The sequence below is a fragment of the Xenopus laevis genome, chromosome 7S (genome assembly GCF_017654675.1).
Source record: "Xenopus laevis strain J_2021 chromosome 7S, Xenopus_laevis_v10.1, whole genome shotgun sequence".
Lineage (NCBI taxonomy): Eukaryota > Metazoa > Chordata > Amphibia > Anura > Pipidae > Xenopus > Xenopus laevis.
Genome location: NC_054384.1, coordinates 15,448,758 through 15,462,804, shown reverse-complemented (window position 1 = coordinate 15,462,804; position 14,047 = coordinate 15,448,758). Strand labels below are relative to the sequence as shown.

Below are 14,047 nucleotides of genomic sequence, written 5' to 3'. Positions count from 1 at the left end.
TTCTAGATATTCTTTGGGCTATTGATTTACGTGCCGGCGTGATGTTGTCAGGGCGATGTGGCACAAAATTGAAATATTTAAAGGGGCCTTGGGCCAAAATCGTTGCCCGTTATTAGGTCTACTTGTTAGTATCCTGGGTGCGATTTCTATGTGTTTGATTCCTAGTTTTAATCCAGGCCCGGACTGGCAATCTGTGGGTTCTGGCAAATGCCAGAGGGGCTGCTATAAGGTGTCAAAGAAAGTCAGTATTTAGTGGGCTGGTGGAGGGCTGATTGGGCCTCTGTGTACCTGAAATGCCAGGGCCTATTTTAATTCTCAGTCCGGACCTGTTTTGATCCCTGCCTGTTTGACTATTCTGAACTCTGCCAATATTGACCCTTGCCAGTCTGACTATCCTTGAACTCTGCCAGCACCGACCCCGGCCTGTCTGACTACACTTTTCATCCATCCCCTGAACTGTTGCCTTTCGTCCTAAAACTTCAGTAACGGCCGTGCCCCTTTGCCTGTCCTACAACTCTCACGTTGCTCCTCTCTTATTAAGACCTGTCAGCATCTGAGTAGCTGAGGGCTCCTTTCATGGACAGACAGGGGCCAGAGCGGGCAACGTAGTGAGATAGAACAATAATATATAAGGGTGGGCTGGTGATATGGGGGGGTTATCATGGGGCAGCATGAAATTGGCCGAATATGTGGATATCCCAGGCCCATGGGAGCCACAAGCTATAGGGAAAGTAATTCTCAAGGCCATAGTTTCACTTAATATATATTCCAAATATACTTTTAGGGGAGCCAAATTTGCTAGAGCCACCCACTGGGATGCCTCTGCATTGAAGGAGCACTAAGAGTATCCATGCAGTCTATCACAGTGACCATATCTGGGTAGATGTTCCTGCAATTGCTCCTGGCAGCCCCCAACTGCCCAAAACTTGCACCAACACTGCTATGTACAGCTCATTACTATATCCCAAAGATGCAAGCCTTTCCTTACATATTATATTATACCCGACATCAATCAAGACTTCAATGCTAAAAAACAGAATTTTACAATTACGCAACAATATGATTTATTTGGTAACTGGGAGTTATTGGCTATAAGCACTTTAAACTCAGTATAAACATAATGTTATGCGGATACAACAATAATTAAATAACAAGCTGTAGGCAACTGATTTCCCCCTCACTCAGCATTTCAATTACTTTTCTGTTGAGGGAAAGTACGGTACAGAAAACGAGCTGCTAATGCCATACAGGCTCAGTCTAATGTCTGCATTAGAGGAAAATCATATAAAAAAGTGTCCGAATTAAAACCAAAAACTTAAGGGACAGTAATCTTTTTGCTAATGTTGAGTCAGTGGTCAAACACAGGTTTAGGTCACCCCAAATACTGACTCAGCTTCAGCTCCGATGTGTGTGACCGCACACAGGTTCAAATCAATGGAGCAGGGACACTGAGCCAGGGTTGGACTGGGCTGGTGGGACATCGGGATAAAACCTGGTGGGCCCCTGCTGGCCCAGACCCACTCCCCCTATCTGCTGGCCCCCAAAAGAAAAAAATGATGGGTGATGCGGTGCCTTGGCATTCGTGCATGTGCCTGGGCCACCGGAGATTTGGAACCTGGTGGGCCATCAAAGCTCCAGTCCGACCCTGCACTCTCAGGTCTTATTAGGTCCAAGATCAGAGCTCAAAGCTGAAGTAAATTGTGTACATTTCTCCATAAGATTAATAAAATGGATGTCTAAAACTACAGGACCTTTGGCACCACAAATAAAATAACAAAGATGAACATCAACAAGTCTCTATTTTCTGAAATGTTACCCACACCCTACTGCTTCTCAGCCTGTGTCATTAACATGGTGGTTGGATGTCCATATCATTCTTGGTCAAGCCCTACACAGCTTGGTGCATAAAGGAGTTCCAGTTTATAAAGATAACCACAGATTGGAATTCCAGCCAAAGATCTATAACCCCCAGCATTCTTCTAAGACAACGGGGCTCCTGCAAGGTGTAACACAGTACCAGACTGGTAAAGTTGCTTATAGTTCATTCCCTACAGTCCCATCATCTGCAGACTCACAGGGTTATAAAATTAAGAGGCAAGAAATGGGCTATAGAAGAAAGTAATTGTTGCCCCAAGTCATCAATGACCTATTCAATTCATTTACCCTTGAAATCGGTATTTTATTGCATCAAAACCTCATTTACATAATCAAGTCCAGACTTTCCATAGATGTAGCAGGGAATCGATAACCTTTAATCAGGAAGCTCACTTACTCTGCACTTGGCAAGAGGTCCGTCAGGCCCTATTAGCATTTTTATTGGATGTCAATTTGTTTTATTCCTACTGCTAAGTCCTGAGGCGTGGGGTTCTGAGCCGTGCAGGACACGGGGATGCCTTCTTCGGCCATTGCTTCTGCAGTTGTAGGGCCAATGGCAGCAAACTGGAAGGGGAAGAAAAAACAAATATAACTTTTTTTCCGGATAATAATTCATTATACCCCATCCCTTACATTTATTCCAGAGAAATCTGTCAGTAAGTGAATCGCTCTAGTGCCAAATGTCGCTGTCAAATATAAGGGTTTCTTTCTAAATGCAGAGTGACATGGTCAGAACAGCCCAAACAAGTCACAAGAAACTTGATTCTGATTCAGAACTTTCCGAGTCAGAGAATTGGTGGTGGAAATTGGTGGCCCGTGATGCTCACTTTTCCCTTTGCTACAGAACTAAATTATTTTGATTTATTACTAATTGAAGATTCTCTGTCCAAGCCCATGGTTTAATGATACAGGCTAGCCCACTGCTTGAAAGGAAAGGTTTATAATTTTTTTCATAAGCAGAAGAACATCAGAGCAGCCTCTTTCTTTCTCCTGACAACTTCCTTGACTACTTGGTGGTCAGACTGGTCGGAAACTGACCAGCAGGTGGCGCTGTTGTAACAAAATTCATTCATATTAACAGTACATGTATCCCTTTATATCTTGTAATAAAAGCAAATAAAATAATGAATGTACATTACAAAATTTCTTAGAATAGCACTCTCGTCAATTTTAAATTCACTTATTTTAAAGGTTTACTTATCCTTTAAACTAAATGTTAACAAAGAGGCAGGCTAGACTTGCTACATATTAGGGGTCAGATACGACCCACAAGTGCAGTTATGCAACTGTAGGGGCAGTAGTTGAACGTAGAAATGCCATTTATTTTAGGTACTTGCATCCAAAGCTACTCCTTACACTTCCCCAAGTGCACCGAGCGCTGATTAGTTCCAAAAACCATGCACAAGTATGCCTACTGACGCAGGGGAACTACCACCACCCTCGAAGGTGGGGGTTCCCAAAGCAACCTGCCTCAACAGATACAGGAAACTTCCACCAAAAGAATTGGGTGCAGATATAACTTTGTTGTTGATATCCAGGCAGCAATAATATCCTCGCTTATTGCATTGGTTTGTGGCCTTATAGTGTTTTGTGTTCTGTACCAGCCCAAGGGGACCACAGACCCAAGTTGCACCCCATCATTTTTTTCTTTTTTTACAGCACATGTTTTGGGTTGCTGTCAGTTGCCTATACCAGGATAATTACTAATTAACAACTCAACAACTGCCAAGAGCCATCTGAGCATGCTCAGTGTCACTGACACTCAAATGATAGCCTTACAAACTCCAAGACTGCCCCTGTAACCCCTGTCGCTGTCACTTTAAATATATTTCTGTTAATTACCCTGGCTTATGGCTAGGCGCTGTTGCAAATGAAAGGATTTACCTTTATTTGATTAAGCTGATCACTAGGTAGGTCCTTGAGAAACTTGAGACAATATTTCACTCCAGATGGACTAAAGAACACAATACTTGCTGGGACACCTTTCTGTGCAACATTTAGAAAATACAAAAAAAAAAGAATACAAGTGAACTTATACTCATATCTGAACTAAATCTAGATCTGTAGGTCAACAGCAATCACACAGGAACAACAATAACCTGATCAATTCAAATGAAAACATTGATAGAAGGTGTCTAAAACATTATTTTACAATAAGCAGTTATTATAAAGGATCGGCTACTGATTCTGGGGAGCACAGTGGAACAGTTGTATTATCTCCTCGGGTTGGCATGGGTTTGTTCCCAGACTTTATTACTATGCCCTCCAACTGCTACCCTTTACCCCAGGCAAATTCTGTGTAATTGAAGCATTAATTGAGGCTTGTTCCAAATAATAGCAGTGTTCAAAATAATAATAACTTTTTCCAAATAATAATTCAATTAATGAGTCCATTCAGTCAGGATACCAACCTTTGTGTAATAATCCATGAGAGAATCTTGTATTGCGGGATGCGGGGAAGTCTGATAAACCGTAATGGTCTCCAGAGGTACATCTGTAATTAGAAAATAAAAAATGTATTTCTATAAAGCTGTCAGCCTCGTATCAGAGCAATATCTTTACCGGCTATGTGCCTAATTTCACAAGGTGAATATGAGCGCTTGCATTTGCTGCCAGGTTCCATTCTCCTTACGGGAATCTTGATAATACAATCAGGCATTCGTAGCAGCAACGACACGCTTTGCCATTCTCATCAAAAAGTGAGAAACCTCAGAAGATTGTCGCCTTTTTAAAATGCTTAATAAAGTGAATGCCGGAGCCGTGCTTATTATACTATACACTAACGGACTGACCCACTCAGTGAGAAGATTTTCATCTTCCCAAACCCACTTTAGGCAAACTGTATGGGTCAAATTCACTAACCTCGCTCACATCGCAACACTTCGCCAGGAGTAGAATCGCCAGGACAAAGCTACTTCACTATAATCTGAAGTTGCGTCCAGGGCGCTGAACGATGGCGAAGTTGCGCTAGCGTTACTGCAGCAAGCGATTCAAAGTTGCGCTAGCGTTGCCTAATATGCATACAGTGGGAAGTTAAAGTTGAATGGACGTATATGTTGCAGCAAATACATTACACTACACAAGCCCAGGGAAACCTTAATAGAAAAAAATAAAGTAGTTATATTGCCCTACACATGAGCCCAGTGTATAGTTTATGTGCCATGTGTTAGGAAATGTAGGGGGGAAGGTGGGTACCCCAGAAAAAAATTACGATCTTTTGCAGCCTATCACCCTGAAAAATGAAAAGTCGCCAGTCGGCAGTAGCCCCGCTGGGCCCCAATCCCCCCAGTCCAACCCTGCTTTTAGTAAATCTGCCCCTATGACTCTACTCAATTTTCTCTTGAGCTGGAAACTCTGTTGCCGTTAGCGGGCTCTCACCTGCCTGTGCCTGATGTTTTTATTACCTCTGCCATAAGTTAAAAATGAATGTTTATATAAGGAGAGGAGCTAAAAGGAATAGAAATCATTGATAAAGCCACAGAAACCGAAGATACAAAAGTTGGACAGAACTTCTGGAGAATTGAGAGTTTTTTCCGGTAGTAATTGTCCGAAAAACTTGATATTTTTTTAGAGGTTTTAGGGATCCGTTATCTAGAAAACCATTATCCAGAAAGCTCTGAATTACCGAAATTTTTAAAAATGATTTTCTTTTTCTCTATAATAATAAAACAGTAGCTTGAGCCAAACTAAGATATAATTAATCCTTATTGGAGGCAGAACTAGTTTACCTACTATTTAGGGGCCGATTCATCAATAGTCGAATATCGAGGGTTAATTAACCCTCGATATTCGACTGGGAACTAAAATCGTTCGACTTCGAATATCGAAGTCGAACGATTTAGCGCTAATCCTGCGTTCGATTGATCGAAGGATTTTTCGTTCGATCGAACGATTAAATCCTTCGAATCGAACGATTCGAACGATTTTAATCCAACGATCGAAGGAAAATCCTTCGATCAAAAAAACACAGGCAAGCCTATGGGGACCTTCCCCATAGGCTAACATTGACTTCGGTAGCTTTTAGCTGCCGAAGTAGGGGGTCAAAGTTTTTTTTAAAGGGAAAGTACTTCGACTATCGAATGGTCGAATAGTCGAACGATTTTTACTTCGAATCGTTCGATTTCGTTAGAATTCGAACGAATTTAACCAATTCGATGGTCGAAGTACCCAAAAAATACTTCGAAATTCGAATTTTTTTCATTCGAATCCTTCACTCGAGCTTAGTGAATCGGCCCTTAATGTTTTCATGACTATCTAGCAGACTTATCAAGGGTCGAATTTCTAATTTGAAAAACTTTGAAATTCAAATTCAAAAAGACAAACCGAAATTAAGTCAAGGTTTTTTTTGGCCGAATAGGTCCGTTTTCTATCGAATAGGTATATGTATAGAAGTTTTTCCCAAAAAAACCTTAGATTTTTCAAAGTCCACCAATTCACTCCAAATAGGTTCTAGGAGGTCCCCCGTAGGCAAAAACAGCAATTCGGCATGTTTTAGATGGTGAATGCTCGAAGTTGAATTCTTATAGAGACAGTACATTCGATATTCGAATTTTCTAGTCAAAGTACACAAAAATAGCTCGAAATTCGAGATATTTGACCCTATACATCACAACGATATACACAAACTCATCACAGAGTGTTCCCTAGCTCAAACCTAGTACATTTCGAATAATAAAAGGGCATATCTGATTGGCTGTTGTGAGCTACAGGTCGAGGGCAAACTTTACAATGCTTGTGTATAACATGGATAAACATCACATAGCATAAGTAAATCAATGGAAATAAAGAACACCTAGATACATATGAAGCAATAAAAATATTTTCTACAGCAGGACATGGGGAAACACGTTTACCCCGAGATTGTGGGGGGATGCAGTATAATCAGATATACTGTAATACGGTTACACCCACTTAAAAGAAAGGTAACAAATACCAGTTATGAGCAGGCACTGCTAGTTTTCCTGCTGTTTTTCAGAATGCTTGGGACCTGGAGTTTTCCGTAATTTGAAACTCCATCGTTTAAGTCTACTAAAAAAAAATGTAAACATTAAACAAACCCAATAGGCTGGTTCTGCTTCCAATAAGGATTAATTATATCTTAGTTGGGATCAAGTACAAGATACTGTTTTATTATTACACAGAAAAGGGAAATGGTTTTTAAAAGTATGGATAAAATGGAGTCTGTGGAAGACAACCTTCCCATAATTTGGAGCTTTCTGGATAACAGATCTCTGGATAACGGATCCCGCTCCTGTACTGGCAAAGGGGCAGCCACTCGGCAATGCTAGGTGTAACATCTGATATGTCTAGACCAGGAGTGCCCATACTTTACTAATGCGAGGTCTACTTTTAGTGATGTCCCATTATGATCTCCATCCACAAAAGCATTTATAACATTCTGTTCCATGGAAAATATTTCTTTAATATTGACTTATGACAAAATGTACATTGTAATATTTAAACATCTATTTCTCATGTAACCTTAACATAAAAACATATCTGAATGAAAAGCATGAAACAGGAGGATGATTTAGACAAGCTGTTTGTTGACAAGTATCTTGAGATCTACTGATCACCACCAACTGGAGGTCTACTGATAGATCCCAATCTACCTTTTGGGCACCCCCGGTCTAGACATATTCAGTGCTCCCTGCCAGGAAAATGGGTTCCAGCAAGTTTTTTTCCCTGCCCCTAAGGTTATTGTCTCTACTATGTCTACCTCACCCCCTCTATGGCCATGCTGGCAGCTAGTAACTTGTATTCACTTATTGATAAGGAAGGGGGTAACATGACCATGTGGAGCTCACCTGATTTTTCCAGAACGCCACAGATTATTATATTAAAAATGGATTCTTTATTGGAATATTACACTGAGCTCAAATCAATACACAGCTTTATAAATCTGCCTGCCAGTCAGACCTAGGGTTGCCACCAGGGATGGGCGAATTTGATCCTTTTCGTTTCGCCAAAAATTCGCCGCCGGCCGAAATGTCGCGAACGCCCATTAAAGTCTATGGGCGTCAAAAAAATGTTGTTGCGCAATGAAACTTTTTTTTTGGAGCATGACGCCATACAAGTCTACGGGCGTCATTGTTGTGGCGAAACAAGGCGACAAAATTCGCCCTTCCCTAGTTGCCACCTTTTCTGGAAAAAAATACCGCCCTTCCGATATATTTATCTTTTTTTAACATTGGGATCAACCATCATATTTACCGGCCAGGCCAGTAAAATATCGGCCAGGAGGCAACCCTAGTCAGACCCCAGTGTGCTTTAATAAGGGGCTCCATAGAGCCCATATGTGTCAGTGTGATCATCATGTATATCCTCATACCCCCAAAGTTTATTTAATTTGGTACATACTTTTTTCGTGAAGTTTTTTAGGAAGAACCTCTCTTTTCAAAGATCCACAAGGAAAAAGAATGGGTGCGGCATACGACAATCCCTCTGAAAAAGATTAAGAACGTTTAACACCTGGGAATGACTTGGGTGGATTTAGAGCTTCTGTCCCAAGGCTGATATATGAATAAAACAGGCAAAACAGAAGTTTGCATCTAAGTAAATACATTTACTATGACCTTGGACAGCTGCAAAAAAAAAACACTGGAATTTGTACTCTATACTATGATAAACTGTAAAATATATAGTAAATAAAGTACCCCCTATTGTAAAATATAAGGATATTATAAGTCACCAAGGAGTTCCATGACCATATAAAAACACGAGGCCTAGTTCAAATATCCTCATATATCCCAACAAGGGGTACATTATTTATTATAATACACAAGTTTTACTGTGTCATGGGACAAAAATGACATCACTACTCACCGTTTATAACTGATGACATCACTAGTCACCGTTTATAAGGATATAATTTACAAGATATTCATAGCTTTTGTGTATACACAAAAGTTATGAATATCCTGGCCCTGGCCCAATCGCACCCCCTGCTCCCCAGGTAGTTACGCCAGTAACACACTGCAATTTGTGAAAAAGTGTCACTTATTTTATTTAGCCCATGTACATACAAAAATGTGCAACGTTTCGGACCCAGCTGGGGGCTCTTAACGTTTGTAATGAAAACGAAGATTACCATTGCTACATGTATGGCCACCTTAACAGAAGCACATTGCTCATTGCTTCATGCATTTAAGGCAATGGAAGGCAAACGTTTTGGATTTCCATGCAGTGAGAAAATAGGCAAACAAAATGCTGTGCTGCTGCTGATTCCCATAAGTGAGTAGGAAACACTGCTGTGTGGTAGATATTGCTGCCTGTAGGTGGGATGGTAGAACATCATCAAGCCATTCCCATATCTGGTCCCACTTTAAAGGAGAACTAGAGAAGTAGCTAGAAATGTTGTACATTATGTTTTGGGTTTCTGCACCAGCCCAAGTCAACCATAGCCCTTTAGCAGTAAAAATTTGTGTCTCCAAAGATGCCCCAGTAGCTCCCCATCTTCTTTTCTGCTGATTCACTGCACATGCTCTGTGCTGCTGTCACTTACTGAGCTTAGGGACCCACTCACAATATACAGTACACATAGAATAGAAATGTCACAATATAAGGCTGATAAGTAATTAATACAGATAATTACTACATGGCAGCACAGAAACCAGTGCAATTAGCATCAGAATTAATAATCAGCAAACCTGTAGCATCAGCTTATATTACAGACCAACCTCATTTTCTGCTGGATAATTAGTGACGAGCCCTAAGCTTAGCTTCTCAACAGCCAATCAGAGCTCACTGAGCATGTGAGTGTCACAGACACTTTCCAAGATGGTGACCCCCTGTGACAAGTTTGAAGTCCTGGATCATTGCTGCTATTGACAAGCTGAAACTTTAGCCTCGTGCAATAAGTTCAGTATATAAAATATGGCATTTTTAGCCACATTCATTTTTAGGGATTAGCTCTCCTTTAAGGCTCAGCTCTGGTTCTCGCCGACCTGATGAAGACACAATATGAACTTGTGAAAGCCTGTCAATATAAAGCCATTAGAACTGTGTCGGACGCCAGAGAAGCCCTGTGACATTTCCCTTTGTGTGGATAGGAAAGAGACATATATACTTGGGATCAGTCTCGCAGAATTCAATTTCAGTCAGTGTAGAGAGCCACATTAAATAGATTCTCCTCTTTTCAAAGCTGTCTTTGAAGCCAGTGAGCAAGAAAGTCAAGGGCAATATAAAGTGCCATTTATTGCTTTTCTTACAATTGTTTACAATATCAAACTGGACAAGACAGCGAATCCGTTTTTTCCTCTACGCCGTTAGGATTATTTCCGCCATAATGTGTCCTTTCACGGGCAGTTCTAAACTGCTGGACGTGATTTAAACTGGCATTGATGGGCACGACTGCTTAGAGCCTCAGAGTAATAAAGCAGCTCTGCAGAAAGTAGCCGTTTATTTACAGTCAACCATAGTCTTTTCCCCATGTGCTGCTCTGTATGAGGCTTATCTAGAGGCCAGACATGGCAGCCAAGTGCTTTAGCTATAAACCAGAGACACAGAGCAGATGCACAAAATCACAACAAAATCCTTCTTTGAGTAAAAAGGTGCTACTAAATGGCAGATTAAAGGAAAACTATACCCGCTCAAACAATGTATATTAATAAGAAGATATTGCATATATATATAACAGCTTATGTGTAAAACCCTGCTTCATGTAAATAAACCATTTTCATAATAATATACTTTTTTAGTAGTATGTGCCATTGTGTAATCATAAATAGAAAATTGCCATTTTAAAAAAAGAAGGGCCGCCCCCTGGGATTGTAGGATTCACGGTGCGCACAAACATACCATACTTGTTAGTTCACATGAGCCAATTAAAAGACAGAGTTCTCTCTTTTGCTTCAACACTTCTTCCTGTTACAGTTAGAGCTGCAGTATTTCTGGTCAGGTGATCTCTGAGGCAGCACACAGACCATCACAAAATGGGGTTCAAGGCAAGAGATGTAAAAGGGCAATATTTACTTAAAGGGGTTGTTCACTTTTGAGTTAACTTTTAGTATGATGTAGGGAGCGATATTCTGAGATAATTTGCAATTGGATTTCATTTTTTATTATTTGTGGTTTTTTAGCTGTTTATTCAGCAGCTCTCCAGTTTGCAGTGTCAGCAATCTGGTTGTCAGTGTCCAAATTACCCTAGCATATGCATTGATTTGAATGAGTATATGGAATATTAATAGGGGAAGGTTGAAACAGAAAGTTGAGTTATAAAAAGTAGCACTAACAATAAATATGTAGCTTTAGCGAGGATCTGTTTTTAGAAGGGGTCAGTGACCCCTTTTTGAAACGTAGAAAGAGTCAGGAGAAGAAGGCAAATAATTCATAAGCTATAAAAAATAAATAATGAAGACCAATTGAAAAGTTGTTTAGAATTGGCCATTCTATAACATACTAAAAGTTAACCTGAAGGTGAACCATCCCTTTAAATGTATATTCCAGTTTCATATGATTCTTCAATATGCCACTTAATTTGATATAAACTATCTGCTGCTCAAGTATTCATTTTGGGGGTATAGTTTTCCTTTAAAACATGCCTTGCTTGTAGCTCACAGCTATCATTCATTCTGCCCATTAAATACACTGACAAGAAGAGCTGGGCAGCTCTAGCGCAGGCTTTCCGTGATGCATAGAAAGAAATGATCTGCCAATTAGGCATTAATGATACCTGCAGCAGCAGAGCAATTGGCTCCATTGATTTAGCATGAATTATTTAAATGCATTATGGGTCTGCACTTACAGGTCTTCTGCCACTGGCTCAGTAGGGATTATTACTCCCCTCGGCAAGTGCTCCAGCTATGGTTCAATTATGAGAAACTTTATATTTCTATAACAATAGTAATTACAGACAATGCTGCACAAAGAGGTTCTTTAGATCTCTACCCCACAGAGCACACAATCTAACTGAAGAGAATGAGGCGCAGGGAGACTTAAAAAGATACCGGTGCTTTCCTATAAAAATCATAGGAATGCGGCTTTGGGGGGCTTTTAGAGGAAATATTTGACATGCAGGCTCCCCTCCTTGATATGGACACAGTGTCGGACTGGCCCACTGGGATACCAGGAAAACTCCCGGTGGGCCAGGTGTCAGTAGACACTCATGCTGCTAAACTTTTGGTCTATTTCATGGCCATTCCCTATTCTATGAGAACAAAGAAGCTAAACAGATGGAATAATAGATTATAGTATGTAAAGAAAACAAACTAGGAGAATAGAGGTTGATTGAGGAGATGAAGAATATTAGTACTGAGAGTGGGCCCCTGGTCTAAGGTTTTATGGTGGGCCCCTGGTCTAAGGTTTTTGGGTGGACCCCTGGTGTCCCAGTCCGACACTGTATGGACATGTTCCAATGATTTTTATATGAACTTGACGTCATCGCTTTAAGAATCTTGTCCTTAAAAGCAAATATACTTTGAAGCACCTTTTTAATAAGGCCTATAAAAAGAAGAGGTATGTGCTTGGCGCCCCCACTTCATTGCGCTCTAGGCACTTGCCTCTTCTGCCTACCCCTAGTTACGGCTCTGACATATTGTAGTACTGGGGTGAAGCTTGTCTTGTGTATCTGGGAGATACAAAAGAAATGGCTAGATCAGGGGTGCCCACTATCTTTATCAAGGTAGATCTCCTGATGGGGGCCAGGTGTCGAGAGTAGATATCAGGGTAACAAAGTTTGGGCACCCTGACTTAAGATATGAAGATCCGGACAACCCCAGGTCCCGAGCATTCTGGATAACAGGTCCCATACCTGTATTCGTACCCTTTTATCAAGGGAGGTTTCCTGATGGGGGCCAGGTGTCGAGAGTAGATATCAGGGTAACAAAGTTTGGGCATCCCTGACTTAAGATATGAAGATCCGGACAACCCTGGTCTCGAGCATTCTGGATAACTGGTCCCATACCTGTATTCGTACCCTTTTAGAGCATTGTTCAGAGTTTTTTTTTTTCGCGTGTACTTTTTATATTCGGATCTTTAAAGAACTTTCATGACATTCATGATTTTAGTGAAATAGAGTTTAATCATGGTTTCAAAAACCTCTAAAGTCTGACTTTTGATATAGCTGCCCCTAATTGGTGTGAGAGTGGGCCCTCGATGCCAGGTTTTCTGGTGGGCCCAGTCCAACACTGCAACCAGTCATTGTGGAAATGCAGTGGCGAACTACGGGGGGAGCAGGGGGTGCGAGCGGGCCAGGACCCGCACCCCCTCAGGGCCCCCCGGTAGCCCTCGTGCCACTGAAATGCTGGCCGTACTGAGGGGGGCGGGGGCCCGGCTGCGCGTCACGCACCAGGGCCCGCCCCCTCTAGTTACGTTACTGGGGGGTGTGGCTGGTGCTGTGCCCCCTCAGGGCCCACCGGACGATCACGCCAGAAGGAATCCGGAATAAGAATTGTGCCAAGAGAAAGAGTGGGGGGCCCGGGTGCATGGCCTGCACCAGGGACCAGTTACTGGTCAGTCCCCACATACTACCTACTGCTGAAGCAGGAGAAGAACACGGAGAGGGAGCAAATTGAACTTCACAAAGGAGATGCCAGGGAGGAAGACAATTTTGTTCAGTTTGAAGAGCATTAAAAAATAAATAAAGCCGGGGGTCGCTTGAAGCTATAATCTGATCTGGTAAAGTGCCATTTTCCAGCAGTGTAAATGTACATTGTACAGAAATGCCACTTCTGCTAAGAAATATTTCATGGAACGTTACTCATAATGTGCTCTATGCCCTGCTGACATTTCCACAGAAGATAAAAGAGGAGGAGAGTTAAGCAAACACATCAAACTAATAATAAAAAAATCTCAGACAACAAAAGGAAAATTAATTTAATATTTCCTTCCACTTTTTTCATTCTTTTCTGTCACTTGCCTTGGAACTGACATTACTTTTGCTGGTGCTGTTACCCATAGCAACTAATAATACATTTCCTTTGACTTTTTTGTTTGCAGTAGACTAACCAAAGCCCATTGCTGATGTGGCTGTGGGTTACTGCAATGTGCGCTGTAAGATGCCATAGACACTGCCTGGGATGCTAGAAAATGACAAACTGCTCAGTCTGCCTATAGTTACAGTGGTTAAAGGAGAACTAAATCCTAACTAAACAAGTATAAATGTTGTACATTATGTTTTGGGCAACCACATCCCTTTAGCAGTAAAGATCTGTGTCTCCAAAGATGCCCCAGT

The 14,047-nt window shown here is 41.3% G+C and overlaps 1 protein-coding gene across 2 annotated transcripts in view; it reads right to left on the bottom strand.

Moving 5' to 3' along the window:
- Nucleotides 1-2,158: 2,158 nt before the first annotated feature.
- Nucleotides 2,159-14,047, bottom strand: part of uros.S (uroporphyrinogen III synthase S homeolog) — a 31,549-nt gene continuing 19,660 nt past the window's right edge. The window contains 4 exon segments of one of the 2 annotated variants that reach the window (NM_001095357.1): nt 2,159-2,439; nt 3,760-3,861; nt 4,287-4,369; nt 8,236-8,319. In NM_001095357.1, coding sequence (NP_001088826.1) covers nt 2,314-2,439; nt 3,760-3,861; nt 4,287-4,369; nt 8,236-8,319 — 395 coding nt within the window. In that variant the 3' untranslated portion in view covers nt 2,159-2,313. 2 annotated transcript variants of the gene reach the window in all.